This window comes from Piliocolobus tephrosceles, chromosome 1 (genome assembly GCF_002776525.5).
Source record: "Piliocolobus tephrosceles isolate RC106 chromosome 1, ASM277652v3, whole genome shotgun sequence".
Classification (NCBI taxonomy): domain Eukaryota; kingdom Metazoa; phylum Chordata; class Mammalia; order Primates; family Cercopithecidae; genus Piliocolobus; species Piliocolobus tephrosceles.
Window position 1 is genome coordinate 187,275,902 of NC_045434.1, and position 18,645 is coordinate 187,294,546.

General features: G+C 37.9%; 1 protein-coding gene and 1 pseudogene across 10 annotated transcripts in view; both read right to left on the minus strand.

Moving 5' to 3' along the window:
• ZMYM4 (zinc finger MYM-type containing 4) overlaps nucleotides 1-18,645 on the minus strand; it is a 157,347-nt gene that overhangs the window by 55,296 nt on the left and 83,406 nt on the right. For 7 of the 10 annotated variants that reach the window (XR_002735658.1, XM_023232235.1, XM_023232236.2 and 4 more), the window contains 3 exons: nucleotides 5,349-5,870; nucleotides 3,553-3,614; nucleotides 3,032-3,202 (listed from right to left, as the gene is read on the minus strand). The exons of the other annotated variants lie outside the window; for them this stretch is intronic. Coding sequence is in view for 6 of the 7 variants with exons in the window: in XM_023232235.1 (XP_023088003.1) it covers nucleotides 3,032-3,202; nucleotides 3,553-3,614; nucleotides 5,349-5,870 (755 nt within the window). In the remaining variant the exon portion in view is untranslated. The remainder of the gene's footprint in view (nucleotides 1-3,031; nucleotides 3,203-3,552; nucleotides 3,615-5,348; nucleotides 5,871-18,645) is intronic. 10 annotated transcript variants of the gene reach the window in all.
• Nucleotides 12,830-14,389, minus strand: LOC111555838 (annotated as a pseudogene).

Here is an 18,645-nt window from a genome sequence, read left to right on the forward strand (position 1 = left end):
ATTTTAAAAATTAAACAACTTTTATTTACAGAAAGATTAGTACACTAAAAAAAAAAAAAAAAATACTTTGATTACGACCCCAGATTGACTCCTTCCTGGCCATGAGGCCTGAGTAACTAAATCTCTGTATCTCTCAGCTTTCTCATCTACAAATGTTAACATCCTTTACTCTGGCCATCTTAAATAGGGTTGTTAGGAGAATTAAGCAACACAGTACATGTAAAAGCATCTGTAACTGTAAAAGTACTACAGAAAACATTATAGAAACATGCAATAGAATTAGAACAAAGAAATGAAACTGAGAGACCCAATGACATCATGCCAGTAATAGAGGCAGGAGGACAGACGATGACTGGCAAATCCAGAATATCATAACTGAAGAAATAACCAAGAGCAAATGGGTAGAGGAAGTTAAATACATATACACACATGTCAGCACCTTGTTTATACAGGAAAGTAAAGAAATTAGGACCAAAATGAATTGCGTAAAAAAGAGAATTAGCAAGTGAGCTAAAAGCAAAACTACCTAAATTAAGCACAAAGAAAAGCCAAGAAGTTTTGAAAAGCTGCCATAAACTAAAGCTATGATTGTATCGAACCATGAAAAAAGTTACTGGTAACTGGATGGTCAAAAGTAAACGCTGACCACAACTGTAAAATCTATTGGTATTTTACGAGAGGCTAATAGTACTTTTTTGAGACTAATAAAATAATACACTAGAGTTCCCTTTTCCAGTATATGGGAAATGAATAAAAGTAGTAAGTTATGCAATATTAAAAGGCGATACTCTTCTAAAAGAAAGAGGGAAGGTGGAGAAGGGTGTGGAAAAGACAAGAAAAAGAAAAGAAGGAAAGAATCATGTATCTAGTTTAAAACATGAGAGCTGCTCTGGGGGGATTTCTAGAAGAATTATCAAAGGTCTGATCCTATAGGACTGGTATGGCTGATAACAAAAAGGACTCCTCAGGGAAAACCTAGCTCTATCCACTCACATACTGCAAGTGCCTTATTGTGGGGTCAGGGTAAAGAATGTTTTTGGATCTTATGCCCAGGACCTACTCACATTACTGCTTAATTCTCAAGTCCAATCAATCAGGGAGGGAGTCTTTGGGGAAGTTCTTCTCCATAATCATGATGAAACTTCATATTCATATTCAGTATAACACATTTTATAATTCTGAATAAGTATATAAAAATCTAAGTGTTTCTATCTGTTCCATCCTAGTTATATTCTCTAGCCAATGGAACCTCTGACTGTTTTGAAAACAATAATACTAATAACCTTCTCAGTGTTCTCTACCCCTACTGTATTTGGTTTATTCTTCAAGTGCCTTTTTGTCCCAAGGAAGTGTCACATGGGTCAAGTACAAAAGAAAGAGATGATTTTGGTACCCTGCCAGCATACCCACATTGGGGCAGGAGAAGAGATACAAGATCTGCCCTTCATACAGACATGGTTGTAGTCTTCTGAAGGATATACTGCCACATGAACTTTCCCCAGGTGTTGAGACATCTATTTATCCCTAATTCTGTGCTCCCAGAAGTTAGAGACAAGCCTGTGCAACTTACTCTACCAAAAAAAAAAAAAAAAAATTATTATTTTTATTGTTTTTTTTTTGAGATGGAGTCTCACTCTGTCATCCAGGCTGGAGGGCAATGGCACAATCTCGACTCGCTGCAACCTCCACCTCCTGGGTTCAAGTGATTCTCCTCCCTCAGCCTCCGAAGTAGCTGGAATTACAGGCACCCGCCACCATGCCTGGCTAATTTTCTGTATTGCTAGTAGAGATGGGATTTCACCAGGTTGGTCAGGGTGGTCTGGAACTCCTGACCTCAAGTGATTTGCTGGCTTCAGCCTGCAAAGTGCTGGGATGACAGGCATGAGCTACCACTTCGGGCCCCTCTACCAAATTTTTTTTTAATTCGCCAGTGTAGTGGTACACGTCTGTGGTCCCAGCTACTTGAGATGCTGAGCTGGGAGGTTCACTCCAGCATGGGAGGTTGAGGCTGCAGTGAGCAGTGATTGCACCACTGCATTCCAGCCTGGGCAACAGAGCAAGACCTTGTCTCAAAAAAAAAAAAAAAGAAAGAAAGAAAGAAAGAAAAGGAAAAAAAAGCAAAAAGAAAGAAAGAAAAGAAGAAGAAAGCACTTTCACAGAAGTCTGACAGTCTCAAACCCTCTAATACAAACAGAAAATAGGAAAATATAAGCTTCCCCCAGATTAAATGTCATTTCAGAAAAACAGCCAATTCATACCATCTGTACAAAACACAGATACCCTCAAGTAATTGCTGCTATTGCACACTCGTCCCTTGGGCCCCTTCTTGCACTTCAAAATGATTGCAGCATCTGATATAACTTTGTCCTTCTATTCCAACAATAGCAACATCATTAACTGCATGGATAGCTTAGCTGACTTCAGGACCTCACAGTTACAAGATCTCTATGATTTTATCTCCAGAGCAACCTTGAAATAGCAGAGTTCTACCTTCACTCTTATTACTCACAGATCTCAAACTTGGAATCACGTATCATTCATCAAAGCCTCCTTTACCTTCTATCCACTAATCCAATGAACTGGTTCTTCAATCAATTAACCCTTCCAAAGATGATCTGTCCATTAACCCCTCCTGAAAAATATTTAAATCCATATATAGCCTGTACTTCATTAGCATTAACTGCAAAAGGCTTACTATCCTACATAAACTTGACTGCACCACAAACCCATAAACTACCATAAACCTTCAACCATATCTGCTGTATACTTCTCAAATCCTTGCACTAAAATGCATTGCAAAAATCACAGTGGTGTTAAGAAACACAGATGATTAAAAGCCTTAATTACTACTCAGGAAAAGTTTCATACAGCTCATTAATGCCTTATATGGTAATTCAAATCGCCTCAACCTTCTTTAAGTTACCTTTCACCCTGTCAACAAACTATTTCACTTCTTAAGCACTTCCTCTCTTAAATGAATAATTCAATGTGTGGAACAAAAAGAAGGGGGGGAAAAAGGTGAAATGTTTACTTGAGCATTGTCAGGTTCATCTTTAATTTTGTCTAGTAGTCCCTGCTGTGGTGCCATTGCTTTGTCATACTCATCATCCAAAGGTTCTTCTTTAATTCTAATATTTGATGCAAAGGAATTCCCCAGTTCCGAACCAATGGATTCTTTATTGGCAAATGGGTAGCTGGAATCCTAAAACACAATATAAAGGATTAATAAATATTCAGATTTTAAAATGATTCCTCTTCAGGTTTAACACCCAAAGAAAAGCTCATTGGAAATGAAGAACTCTATGGACATTCATTAGCGTCCCTATGCCTAAAAGTAAATGTGTTATATGTCTAAATACCAAATACAAACAAAGACCCTAAGAGTTGAGGCTTTTTAGAATGTCTCCAATGATGACCTTACACAAATATTAAGCAAATAAAAAAAAAAATCAGTGCTCTACCTAATACATCGTTAGAATTTAGAAAGTGACATAAAGAAAACTTTGACACTTGTCACAGTTACAGCAATCTACATACACACTGAAAACTTACCCTAAAGTTTGTTTCTGGGGTTTGTGGTAAATGGGTATGTAATGTTTCTTCAACTTGATTAGCTATTGAAAGGAAAAAAAAACAAACAAACACATGTATATGAATAACAAATCTTATAAAGAGTGACCTAAAAAGCTATCATTTGATAATCACCTCTCTTTTCCAACAAAGATGCTCGTTAGAGTGAATTGGGTCCCAAAAACACCCAAAAGGTATTTTCACTCGAAGTTCTGCACAATCTGGCCCCACCTAACTTTTAGCCTTACCCTACATTTTTTCCTTGCTCAAACCTAAAAAAAAACAATTATTTTTGCTCTGAAAATTACTTGTGTTTGTTCTCCCCCATTTCTACTTACTCTGTTCCAAGTTCCCTCTGTCTATCCTAATCTTTATAGTTTTCCAGACTCAGCTCAGTTAAAAATTCACCTCTCCTCTATAAAACCCTCCCTGTTCAATAAGTTAAAAATCATCTCTCTTCTAGGAATCCCTAAAACACACTGTTTCAGTTATTGGAAAGACATCTTCTTGAACTGCCTTACGACAAACTCTTCTACCATTGTCTTTAACTGTAAATTAAATCTTATGCTATCCCACTGGACACTGGCACTTCTACTGCCAGACTTGTCTTGTCCATTCTACTACTAGACATTATGTTCCTTGAGAAACATGACTCTCATACCCCAAGAAGGGATACTGGAAATATATACTGAATTATAGAGAAAAATATAGTATATCCTCGCACAGCCTTGTACATACTCAAAAGCTGTCTTTTTAACGATACTGGTTTGTTCTTTCTACCATATATTTCCTAGCATTGTTAGAAGAACTACAAGGACTGGTATAGAATACTCACTTTCCTTCACAGCTATTGAATATTTATTGAATAATTACTATTTTACTACACTAGGTTAGGCCCCAAGAATACAAAGATGAGTAAGATAAAATCTGGCCCTCAACTCCTACACTAGTAGGTAAGGTAAAACAAATACAGAACTATAATACTGTGTGATAAGTACTATAAATAATGAGGCATGAAAATGCTGTGGAAATATAGATAAGGAAACAATTCATTCTTGATGTGGAGCAGTTAGAATGATGACAGAGTAGAAGAGGTTTATGAGTTAGGTATTGTTGGATAAGAAGTACTTTCACAAGCAAATATACAGAGAAAAAATGACACGCAGGCAAATGGAACAGCAGGAGGAAACGAAGGCATAGAAGGAAATATATGATATATTCAAGAATGTTAACTACAGCTAAAGTATAGGGTACACTGGGCAAAGAGGCTCAGGAGAAACCTCAAGAAACTTCTAAAACATAAATTAGAAATTTTTTTTTTAATAAACCTCCCTTTCAGATAGAGGTGAGAGTTTATAAACAAAAAATTAAATTAAATTTAAAAAATAAAATAAAAACTCCCTAATGGACTAAGTGGTGAGACAGCAGTTTGAATTAGTGCTTACAGCACAAAGAAGTTAAATCCAACTTCAGGTTCCAATGTTCAACCAAAGAAAATGAACAGGTGATTCAAGTATCTTGCCTTTCTCATCAAAACATTGCAACCAGGGGAGGGAGAAATGAGGTTTAGAGCTATTTTCAACCATTTATACCATTACCAAAAGTTACTGGGAGAAATTCAGTCACTCTGCAAAGAACAAGGACAAAAGAAAAATGACAAGCTTACAATGAATTTAACTGTTCATACTTCACTTAACATCAAAAGTAATAAAAGCTATATATTATGATCAGTAATTTTTAAATGTGTGTTATATGGTTCTAATTCCAACAATTATTACCTGCTTTATCAAAAAAACTGCTTTTCAACCTTGAATCCAAATCTTTATGGGGTTTATCCAACCGTTTTTCACGTTCATAAGTTAGGTCTCTATTTTTCTCCTTTCCAGAAAATGTCTCTTTGCTGTTTTCTCTTACTAGACTAAAATCTTTCCGTATTGATTTAAAGACAGAAACCTGGTCAAACTGTTTAGGAAAGTCTTTTTTTAACTTATTTTGAATTTGTATTTCATTTTCATTGTCTGATTCATGCTGTGTGACTCTTCTCTCTACTTCCAAGCTATCATCAGTATGAACTGAAGACACAAGATTGTCCTTTGAACTAAAATCCTGTTCATCCTCATTGTCACTACCAACGACTGGAATTCCTGCAAGATCCCCAGAGTTCAAAAAATAATCATCTTCATCCAGCAATGAATTTTCAGATCCTGTTTGATTCGGCATTCCATAAGACATGCTGTCAAGGGTAGGAGTTAAGTTGTGGTCTATATCTTCAGACATTTCTGTATCCATGATACCACCACCTTAAAAAGTAAAATACTGTTTAGACAAACGATAGTGCTAAAGACCACAATGATAAGGTCAGCTTGGTATTTAACCAAATAAATAATTTTTCAAACATAATACAGATATTACCATAGTATTCATTTAACACTTTGATATGGGTGTGACAGATATGACTATTCTTATCTGACAGTTAAGGAAACGAGGAGCCAAAACTTGAGAAACTACTTCAGGTTAGAAAAGAAAGCTGTGTGATATAGAGAAAAGAGCACCAACTTCAGAATGAGACATATCTGTGTTGAAATCAAAGCATGATCCTGAAGATCGATGTAATCCTGAAAAGTAAACTCTCAGAGTCTATCTATACAACAGCATAATACTCACCTTGGAGATTAATTTGTGGTGAGGATTAGTGATAGTATGTATAAAAGACCTACTAACACAATGACTGACAAATAGAAGGGAATATAAAATGGTAATTGTAATTATTATGGAGATTATTCAGGTAAAACTGAGATCAGCACTCAGGTCCTTTGGTCTGAGTCCCATTTTCTCTGCACTAACACTAACAAACACTTATGGCAGTTAATATTTAAACATAAAAATAAATTTTCTCCAACCTAGAATAAAAAATTATTTACTGTTCAAAACTACTTATATATACTAATCTCTCCCATTCCAAAACAAAACAAATCAACTCCCTAGCCCTAAAATGCCCTCATTCATCTTCCCTTCACAAACTTGTAGCAAAAAAATTCTACATAGTTTGCTTCTACTTCACCTCTATCCATTAACCCTTTGAGCTTAATACAATCAGCTCCCAACTTTCCACTGGAACTTTTCTCATTAACATCATCAATGATGTCCCAATGCTCAAAGCGAATTGACTTTTTTCAATTCCTAAGTGGCATATCCCTCATGGATAAAATTCCTTTGGATTCTTTGGTACTTTTATTTCTTCTTACTTTCCTTAATTGCCTTATTAATTTATTTTATACTCCTCTTCTTCTGTTCACATGACTTCAATATTAGTTTTTCTGCAAGATTCCCATTCTCTTTACTTTTACACTCAGACTGAGCTATTTTGTTCACCTCCATAACACTTACCTTTGCTATTGACTTCCTAAGCACTTAAGCTTAAGCCTTTCTTCCAAGATTTCGGATGTCTATATTCAACTAGCTCCTACACGTTCTCCAACTTAGCGTCTCAAAACTCATTATGTTCCCTCCCATTCCAAGCACATGCTTCTTATATTTCCCTCAGATGGTTAACAGATTCACCAAACCAGCAGGTGCTCAACATTTCCCCCTGGACAAATTCTGTCAACTTTACTTCTTATCTCCCTCAAATCCATCTTTTCCACTTAGCACCTAGATCTAATACTCCACATCTCCTGCTGGATTCTACAATACCTTCAAAGGTATACTAATTCAATCCACATGTATACTCAGGAAGCAACCATACCCTTATAAACTCTATGCCCAGACCACATTTAATTGGTCCATCAGCAAACAAACTGGAACTGATAAAAACAGAGTGAGGCGAAGACTAAAAATATCAGTGGCATTAGCATCCTTGCTCTGATTTGTTCCCGAAGCCCAGTTACATCCTTCATGTGGCTGGTTCTTCAGCCCTTCTCTGGATGCCATAAACCCCATAAATTCCTCTTAAGTTGATTTGAGTTGGATTATCTGTAATCAGGTCCCAACTGATACAGAATCCAAAGGAAAGCTTTCCTGGGCCAGGCACAGTGGCTCACACCTATAATCTTAGCACTTTGGGAGGCCAAGGCCAGAGGACTGTTTGAGGCCAGGAGTTCAAGACCAGCCTGGGCAACATAGCAAAAGCCCATCTCTACAAAAAAAAATTGTTTTTTTAATCAGCCAGGTGTAGTGGTACACACATGCAGTCCTAGCTACTCAGGAGGCTGAGGAAGGAGGATCATTTGAACCCAAGAGTTTGAGGCTATAGCAAGCTATAATTGTGCCACTGCACTCCAGCCTGGGTGATGTGACAGGGCAACCCTCTGCTTCTTTTTTTTTTTCCTGAGCTTTGCTCAGGTTGCTCTCTTCCTTAATGATACCAGAATTACCTTTCCAAAATATAAGTCATTTCCCATTACACCCTCCCTTGAGATTCTTCAATAGCTCCCCACTGCCTGAAGTATTCATTCATTCAGTACACATTTATTAGGAAACCACTCTGTGGTAGGTATTGTGCTAGGTTCTAGGGATAAAATGATGAAAGAGATAGGTATGACTCTTCCTCCTCACAGAGCTAGAAAAAATAAACAGAAAATTAGAAATAGTATGAGGGTAAATAATTATTTGAGTCCATAATGTCAAAGGGAAGGAGAGAAAAGTTTGTTTATATCACAAGAACATTTGCTAATAAACATAGAGGCAATAAGATTTGGTAAAATTGTTTATACTTTCTAAAATAATCAAATGAGACAACAGATGCTAAAATTTTATGAGATGTATGCTGAAGAACTTATAGGTGAGTCATCTCAACGTTTCATCATAAGTAGCTGACCACATAGCATGTGCTCTGTAATTTTTCATGAATGAAAAATTAGGCAATTTATGTAGTCAGAACATTGAGTTCTACAGTACATGAGAAGTCAATACTAAGAAGTAATATTGTAAGCACCTTTCCATATCACTACATTTACTTATTTAGTTAGTTAGTTGGTTAATTTTTTGGGACAGGATCTGGCTCTGTCACCCAGGCTGGCGTGCAGTGGCATGATCTCAGCTTATTACAACCTCCTCCTTGGGACTCAAGCAATCCTCTCACCTCAGCCTCGAGTAGCTGGGATTACAGGCGCACGCCACCACATCCAGCTAATCTTTGTATTTTCTGTAGAGACCCAGTTTGGTCTTGAACTCCTGAGCTCAAGCAATCTGCCCACCTCAGTCTGCCAAACTGCTGGGATTACAGGCATGAGCCACTGCACCCAGACCCTTATTTAAATTCAGCCCCTTATTTAAATTCAGGATATAGTATTTGAAGAAAAGGGTAGTCATATCGAAAAATGAGATCCCTAACTCACATCAAAAAAATTTTACACATGTATCTAAGTTTAGGCATAAAGAAATAAAACAGTAATATTAAATATAAACTATGGAAGAATTATTTTAATAATATTAAAGAAACAATAGAAGAATTATTTTTGAGTCACAGAGACAAGCCTTTCTAATAATGACCAAAAAAACCCAGAATAAAAGATGAAGTTATAAATAAAAATATAAAAGACCAAACGTGACTTTAAAACTGGCTAGAGATGAGAAAACACAAACCAAATCAAAAAGATAAAAAGATAAACTGATTTAAAAGGTTTTATTTCCCCAGAAAAACACAAACCAAATCAAAAAGATAAACTGATTTAAAAGGTTTTATTTCCCCGGGCACGGTGGCTCACGCCTGTCATCCTAGCACTTTGGGAGGCCGAGGCAGGCAGATCACAAGGTCAGGACTTTGAGGTCAGCCTGACCAACATGATGAAACCCCATCTCTACTAAACATACAAAAATTAGCCGGGCGTGGTGACGCATGCCTGTAATCCAGCTACTCAGGAGGTTGAGGCAGGAGAATCGCTTGAACCAGGGAGGCAGAGGTTGTAGTGAGCCAAGATCGCGCTACTGCACTCCAGCCTGGGCGACAGAGTGAGACTCCGTCTCAAAAAAAAAAAAAAAAGTTTTTATTTCATTTTATATCACAAAGGGTAATTTCCTTAAAAGATAAAGATAGTACCTATAATTCAGTAAAGATACAAATAACCAAATACATATATAAAAGCAAAGGGCTCAAACAAACTTTTCAGAGAGAGTAAAATACTAAGGTTCAACAAGAGAAATGCAAACTAATAAAACAATGAGATACCATGTTCACACAGCAAGTTGGTAATAACAAAAAGTTTTGATAAAAGTCTTGCAGCTGGCCGGGCGCGGTGGCTCATGCCTGTAATCCCAGCACTTTGGGAGGCCAAGGCAGGTGGATCATGAGGTCAGGAGATCGAGACCATCTTGGCTAACACGATGAAACCCCACCTCTATTAAAAATACAAAAAAAATTAGCTGGGCGCGGTGGTGGGCACCTGTAGTCCCAGCGACTCGGAAGGCTGAGGCAGAAGAATGGCGTGAACCCAAGACACGGAAATTGCAGTGAGCCGAGATCGCTCCACTGCACTCCAGTCTGGGCGACAGAGCTAGACTCTGCCTCCAAAAGAAAAAGAAAGAAAGAAAAAAAAGTCTCGCAGCTATGCTATAGGTCAAAATTGGGAAACTACGGCCCAAGACTAAAATACATACAAAGAAAAGTTTTTGACAGAGAGCATATGTAGGCTGCAAAGTTCAAAATATTTACCATCTGGCCCTTAACAGAAAAACGTTTGCCTACTCCTGCAGTCAAATACTACTGGTAGAAATGCAAACTGGTACAAAACTAACAAAGAGCAATTAAGTAATATTTTTGATACTTTGAATACACAGAATTCTTGACCCAACAATTCAACTTTTTTTTTTTTTTTTTTTTGAGACAAAGTTTCACTCTGTCACCCAGGCTGGAATGCAGTGGTGCCATCTTGGCTTACCGCAACCTCTGCCTCCTGGGTTCAAGCGATTCTCCTGTCTCAGCCTCCTGAGTAGCTGGTATTACAGGCACCTGCCACCATGCCCGGCTAATTTTTTTTATTTTTAGTAGAGAGACAAGGTTTCACCATGTTGGCCAGGCTGGTCTCGAACTCCTGACCTCAGGTGATCCACCCGCCTTGGCCTCCCAAAGTGCTGGGATTATAGGCATTAGACACCATGCCCAGCCCAACAATTCAACTTTTACAAATTCATCCTGCAAATATAATCTCACAAGAGAGTGATGAAAAAGAGCATTTATAGCAGAAAAAGACTGAAAATAGCGTATGTGTTCATTAGTGAGGCTAACTTAATTATAGCACACACCTCTAATGGAATATTATATAGCTGTTAAACAGAATGAGGTAGCTTTATGAATTCCCAAGATCTGTTAAGTGAAAAAAATTTTTTAAATCTTTGAAATGCACTGGAGATTTACAGCTTTCTCAGAGATGTCAATTTCTTTTTTTTTTTTTTTCTTTCTTTCTTTTTTTGAGACAGAATCTTGCTGTCACCCAGGCTGGAGTGCAGTGGCATGATCACGGCTCACTGCAGTCTCAACCTCCTGGGCTCAGGTGATCCTCCCATTTCAGCCTCCCAAATAGCTGAGACTACAGATGTATGTCACCACATTCAGCAAATTCTTTTTTTATTTTTTGTGGAGACAGGAGTTTCGCTACATTGCCCAGGCTGGTCTCAAACTCCTGGGCTCGAGCACTCTTCCTGTCTTGACCTCCCAAGGTTCTGGGATTACATGAGCCACAGAACCTGGCCTCAGAGATGTCAATTTCTAACAAAGCAACTGATTTGAATGAGCAATTTTGGTACTTACACAATAAATCTGTAGACTGCATAAAATCTTATGCAATTAAAATATAAGTACTAGTTATATTACTTAACTGAATCAGAATTCTTCTCATCCTTGTGATCCCTATAACCAAATAAAAGAAACAGTTTCTGTTTCTCAGAGCTTATATCAAGAGAACAAAACAGAACACTATGATCACAGTAGCTGAAACACCTGAAAGCACAAATTTCTCATGGAAGATTTCTGGCTTTTAGACACTGTGATTATGCTTGGCGTATGTGAGGAAAAGCAAGGATGGTATGGCTGGAATTGCATGTATGATAGGAAGAGTGATAAAAAAATGAGAAAAGAGAAACAGAGGACAGATCTATTAGGAAACTGCAAGCAATACGAAAAAATTGCAATGTATGTAAGTGTAAAAGGAAGTTGTCAGAAGACTCTACAAATTAACATAATTAATGTTTTACAAGGATCATACATTTTACATATAGCTTCTGTGTACTATGAAGTGTTCAATGTTACAGGGAGCAGAAGAATGGAAGCAGAAAGACCACTTAGGACCACTTAGGAAGCTACAATAACCCAAGGAAAAACTGGTAGCTAAACCCAAGGTAGTAATAATGGTGGATGTGAAGAATAGTAGTCAGATGTGGATATATTTTCAAGGTAGAGGCATTGCCTGATATGTACATGAGATGCTGGGTATGAAAGGAGTCAAGAACAACACAACAGGTGTCATTTCTTGAGATAGGAACACTAAGGGAGGACCACACTGAAAGAGGGAGAATGAATAATTTGGTTTTGGGATGGTAGATTTTGATATCCTTCTTAAATCTTCAAATGGAGATATCAAGAAGGCAGTTGGATATATTAGCCTGTAGTTAAGAGAAGACTGGCCAAGTAATGAGACATAAATTTGGGACTCATCAATGAAGAGATGGTACTTAAAATTCATGAGACTAGATAAGATCACCTAGTGAGTTTATTTACTATAGATGGAAGACAGCTGAGAGTCCGGACATACTTCAGTACTGCAAAATCTGGTCGAAATGAAGGAGTCAGAAAAAGACACTAAGAAGAAACAGCTAATAGAGTAGGAGAAAAATGAGGAGACTGGTGTCATAGAAGCTAATGAAGAAAATAGGAGGGAGTGACTTAACCATAATGAATGCTGCTGAGATGACTGATAAAATGAAGACTGAAAACTTAACTTCTAACTTGACAACAGCTACATCAGTGGGAAAATGAGTATACAAGTCAGAATGGAGTGATCCCAATAGAGATTGAGAGGAAATAACTTGAGAATCCTAGTATAAAATAATTCTTCAGAGGAACCGAAGGAACAGAGATAACTATTCAGAGGCCCTTAATAGAGGTTTTTTTACTTTGGCCGTGTGTGTGTGTGTGTGTGTGTGTGTGTACGCGCGCGCGCGCACGCACTAATTTTTAAATTATTTGTAGAGACAAGGTCTTGCTCTGTTGCTCAGTCTGGTCTTGAACTCCTGGGCTCAAGCGATCCTCCCATCTCAGCCTCCCAAAATGCTGGAATTATAGGTGCAAGCCACTGTGCCCGGCCTATTTCTTTGTTTTTTTTTTTTTAAATAGATTTTTTTTTAAGATTGAGAACATTAAGCTTTGTAGTATGCTCACAAGAAAGCTCTAATAAAGAGCAACGAGTTCAGGAGGAAAATCTGTGTGTAATAGAGACTGTGATCAGTAAAATGCAAACAGACTTAGATTTTGCAAAAGGAGAATAAAGTTATTTTAAGTAATTTAAGTACAATATTTGTTTGATGACGAAAGTAAATTTCATACTTCAAGGTAAAGTCAACCGTCATTCTTTGTCCCTCTTATGCTTAGTCATTGTTTTAGCAGTATACTGATACTTCTAAGCTATATCCAACAAACATTTCAAGGTATAACCACCAACTAAGGGATTCAACTATCATACAAATAAATATTGTGAAATATTCTAATATATTAATTCCTCCTGCACATTTCTGTTTTCCTTTTTATTTTTGGGGGTTTTGTTTTTTGTTGTCGTTGTTGCTGTCCGAAAAGTTTATTGTCTTTATCTGAAAAATCCTCATAGAAAATTGTTTGGTTTAGCTCTCAAGCAGCCCGCTCCTGAGCTCTGAGGAAGTTTGCCTTCTTTTGAGTTACCTGATCTTTCTTCTGAGCAAGGGATATTTTGGGATGGTTCCACCTCTTCTTTTTAACTTCTTTCTTGGGCTTCTTTTCATAGACTGGATTATCTCGTATAGGAGCATGAGCTTTCTTATACATCTCCTCCATCATGTCTGGAGTTATGCTGTTCTTTACGTATTGAGAGAACTGTTTCTTGTAAGCATCTTCCCATTCTTTCATTAAGTAGTTCATGTAATCTGCAACATTCTGGCCCATGATGTGCTTCCGGTGAACTTCTGCATTAAATTCCTTGTTTTCAGAATCATAACCAGGGAATCATTTGGTACTGCGAGGCATAGACAAGCCTCCATCCACAGCCCTCTTCAGGGCACCCAAAACTTTATTGCCAGTGGTAGTTCTGGCAAGGCCTGCATCCAAATAGCAGGTAACGGCACCTGGCTGACCATGACTGTTTTCCACATGTATTCATCACTAGTCACTTCCACTTGGCATTCACAGATCTTGTCCATGCCAAACCTATTCAAAAGCCTGCGGGCCAGCAGCAGGCCAATACAATATGCTGCAGCATAATTTGTCAGGTCAACCTTCACACCGTATTTTGGCAGTTCATTTGCATATGCTGCGCAGACTATCATATCCCCCTCTATACGGGCATAAGCAATCTGACAAATGATACCTCTGTTTGTTACACGAATTATCATCCTGTATTTATGGGTTTTGTATTTATTTTTATTCTGCATCACCAAGCGTTTCCAAGCATAGTAATCAGTTTTACCCTCTCGTCATCATCTAAATTTCACTTGGTATCTCTTAAAGTAGGCCTTATTCTTAATAACTTTGACAAACCCCATCCTGCAGAAGAGAGACCTGAGTCCACAGCTCAACAGAGACCTGCAGGCCCAGCAGTGCTGGGAGGGGGAAGGGCACATTTTTGTTTTTAATCAAAGCATAATTTTCAGAAATAAACTAGTATTAATAGTAATTCTGGCCAGGCATGGTGGCTCACGCCTGTAATCCCAGCACCTTGGGAGGGTGGGGTGGGCAGATCACCTGAGGTCAAGAGTTCAAGACCAGCCTAGCCAACACGGCAAAACCCCATCTCTACTAAAAATACAAAAATCAGCTGGGCGTGGTGGCACATGCCTGTAATCCCAGCTACTAGTGAGGCTGAGGTGGGAGAATCACTTGAACCTGGGAGGCAAAGGTTGCAGTGAGCCAAGATCGTGCCATTGCACTCCAGCCTGGGCAACAGAGCAAGACTCCGTTTCAAAAAAAAAAAAACAGCAATTTCAACTTTAGAAATCATGGTTCTCTAACGATCCCTTGCGATTGCTACTTTCTTTTTTTTTTAGATGGAGTCAGGAAGGTCACTTGAGCCCAGGAGTTTCAGATCAGCTTGGGCAACATAGTAGGAGACCTCGTCTCTACAAATAAAATTTAAAAACAAGCCAGGCATGGTGGCACGCACCTGTAGTCCCAGCTACTCAAGAAGCTGAGGCAGGAGGATCACTTGAGCCTAGAGTTCAAGGCTGCAGTGAGTTATGACTACGCCACTGAACTCCAGCCTGGGTGACAGAGACTCTGTCTTTAAAATAAATATATATATATTAAAAAATAAAAAAACAAACAAAAATTATATATATTAAAAAATGAAAAACAAAAACAAGGTAATTGCGGTTTGTTTTAAATAAAAGCTTAAGTTAGCACTTTGTTTTGCCACAGAAAATTTTTTTTTTTTTTTTTTAAAGACAGAGTCTTGCTCTGTCTCCTAGGCTGGAGTGCAGTGGTATGACTTCAGCTCACTGCAACCTCTGCCTCCCAGGTTCAAGCAATTCTCCTGCCTGAGCCTCCCAAGCAGCTGGGATTACAGGTGCCAACCACCACGCCTGGCTGATATTTTTGTATTTTTAGTAGAGACGGGGTTTCACCATGTTGGCCAGGCTGGTTTCGAACTCCTGACCTCAAGTGACCCGCCCACCTCGGCCTCCCAAAGTGCTAGGATTACAGGCATGAGCCACCATGCTCGGCCGCTGTCACAGAAACATTTCTAAGAGATGATCTGACTATCACTGCTATTCAAAAAAATATAATTTCCTAAATAATAAAAACCCCTTTATAAGATCACAATGTAATTCAACAGTCAAAGCCAAGAATCATTAAAAATGAAACATAAATGCCTTAAACATTTATTTTTACTTGGACATACAAAAGCTCATTTACCAATCATTTAATATCAGTCAAGATTTTGATAATGGCTATGCTAATATGTCTTTCTTAGCTAAACCACAGGCGGGACACCATAGCTCACACCTGTAATCCCAGCACTTAGGGAGGCTGAAGTGGGCAGATCACTTGAGGTCAGGAGTTCGAGATAAGCCTGGCCAACAGGGCAAAACTCCGTCTCTATTAAAAATACAAAAATTAGCCAGGTGCATGCCTGTAATCCCAGCCACTCAGGAAGCTGAGGCACAAGAACTGCTTGAACCCAGGAGATGGAGGTTGCAGTGAGCCAAGATCACACCACTGCACTCCAGCCTGGGCAACAGAGGGAGACTCCATCTCAAAAAAAATGAAATAAAAATAAATAAATCACAACCATATAGGCCATCTTCATGACTGCAATCTGAGTTTCTTTAAAATGGAGGGAGAAAGTAAAGACACTTGCACATCCATGTTTTTACTGATTTGCTTAGTTTTTCTAAAGCATTCAAATTTTCACAGAAGCAACAGTTTACTTTTCAAAGTAACATTTCACTAGTGTAAAAAAATGTACAAGTAAACTTATATAACTACAATGCCAAGTACTAATAAAGTTTGGGAACAAACACAATAAATCTTGGTAAGCATGCTGAATTGTGTGGTTGTGTCTGAAACTACTAGATGCTCCTCAATAGCCACTCTAGTTTTCTCCTTTAGTGACAGACCCTGATTCTTATCAGAGCACATTTACAACAATAGAAAAATGGTCAAGTCTTATGTATGATCCTAAACTGAAAAAGAATCATAGTTATTAATACAGCAATAACCAAACGAAAACTCTACCTGAGAATGGGATAATAACTACAATGTAATAACTCAGTCTTCTTTCAAGTTGCAGGGATGGACACATTAAGGAACCAGTATTTTTTTAATGGGTTAGAACAGAAAGCGAAGTGTATCATATAGAATGACAATAAGCAACGCTACAAGAAATGTTTGTGTACACACAGAGATACACAACTACATGTCTCAATGTAAAATATACTTCTAACAGTGTTTCAAATATTTTTTAAAGTTTGAAACCAGTGAATATTTAGATCAATCTGATTTTATAGCTTACCAAAAGGTGATAAATACTGAAACCTGATACACTGCTGATAGAAATGAATTTTATTTTTACCAACTTTAATAGTCAACTTATGCACTAAGGCTTTAAAAATTATGAATTTGAAGTACAGTGTAAACCATTTTATAAAACAAATCATTGTTTTTCAATATAAGAACTACTACAACAGACTTTAGTTTTTAGAATGATCCCTGTTATTTCCAGTGTTCTGGCAGCAATGATCAAGAAGATTAGAGATATCTATAAACTGATAAAACATTCAGCAATTACCTAAAAACTGTCAAAAGTCTATTAAAACTGAAGCACATCACTGTAATAAACTATCATCTTACTGAGTAAAATTTTCATATCTTATTACATGTCAGTATTTCAAAGAGCATATTACTTTTGTAAGCAGAATAACATAATATTTAAATAAAATAATAAATACAAAAGTCATTTTTGCCATTAATTGCAGAAGCACAATATGATAGAGATATGGGGAGACAGTACCAACTACCCAACTGTACCCCAATCTTTAGCCCTATAAGCATTCCTACGATTCTTCCTTCTAATTCCAAACTTTCTGTAACATAGTTCTGTTACTTAGAAAACAAAAATCTGTATTTTCACCTTCTCTCTTGTCACAGCAGATTTAGCTGATACCCCTTTCTATTCAGATAAACAAGAATCTGTATAAGCCCTAAACCTAATTTTTAACCCTACCCCTCATAATCTAGGGAAAAAAAAAAAAAAGAAAGAAAGCAATGTTAAAATAATCCTTTATTAAGGGCTTTACAACTGTAGAGACAGGGTAACTTGTACTTTTTTTCCCTCAATGGCATCAGTAAGTTTACAACAACTTCATTTTTTTACTCTCATAAGTTCATTAACAGAATAGACCACTTCTGTTACAGTTCATACTATCTGCAAAAATGGTCAATAGAGATTGTTTTGAAAATAAAAATAGAAGGCTGGGTGTGGTGGCTCACGCCTGTAATCGCAGCACTTTGGAAGGCTGAGGCCGGTGGATTACCTGAGGTCAGGAGTTCGAGACCAGCCTGGCCAACATGGTGAAACCCTGTCTCTACTACAAATACAAATAATAGCCAGGTGTGGTGGTGTGCGCCTGTAATCCCAGCTACTCGGGAGGCTGAGGCAGGAGAACTGCTTGAACCCAGGAGGTGGAGGTTGCAGTGAGCCGAGATAGCGCCACAGCACTCCAGCCTAGGTGACAAGAGCAAAACTACATCTCAAAATAAATACATATATAGAGAGGAAGTCCTACTTAAACAATTTTATCCAGGGCCTATTTCTGGATGGCTCTAAGCTAAGAATGATTTCACATTTTTAAAAGGTCGTAAAAAGAAGGATAAGGAGAATGCAAAAAAGTCATATTTGTTGGTCACAGCCAAGAAAGCTTAAATATTTACTATTTGGCCCTTTAGGAAAAAGGTTTGCTAACACTCCATCTATAGAAATGTTGCTATGTGTGGTTCACACAGTACAACTGGCATTATGGTAGAGAAATAATACTGAGTTAAATAGGCTTAGAAAGTTACTTAGGGAAATTATCTATAGAACTCTTTCTTTCTTCTTTTTTTTTTTTTTTTTTTTTTTTTTGAGATGGAGTCTCACTTTGTGACCCAGGCTGGAGTACAGTGGCATGATCTTGGCTCACTGCAACCTCCGCCTCCTAGGTTCAAGTGATTCTCCTGCCTCAGCTCCCTCAGTTGCTGGGATTACAGGCATACGCCATCATGCCCAGCTAATTTTTGTGTTTTTAGTAGAGGCAGGGTTTCACCATATTGGCCAGGCTGGTCTCAAACTTCTAATCTCAGGTGATCTGCCCACCTCAGCCTCCCAAAGGGCTGGGATTATAGGTGTGAGTCACAAAGTCTGG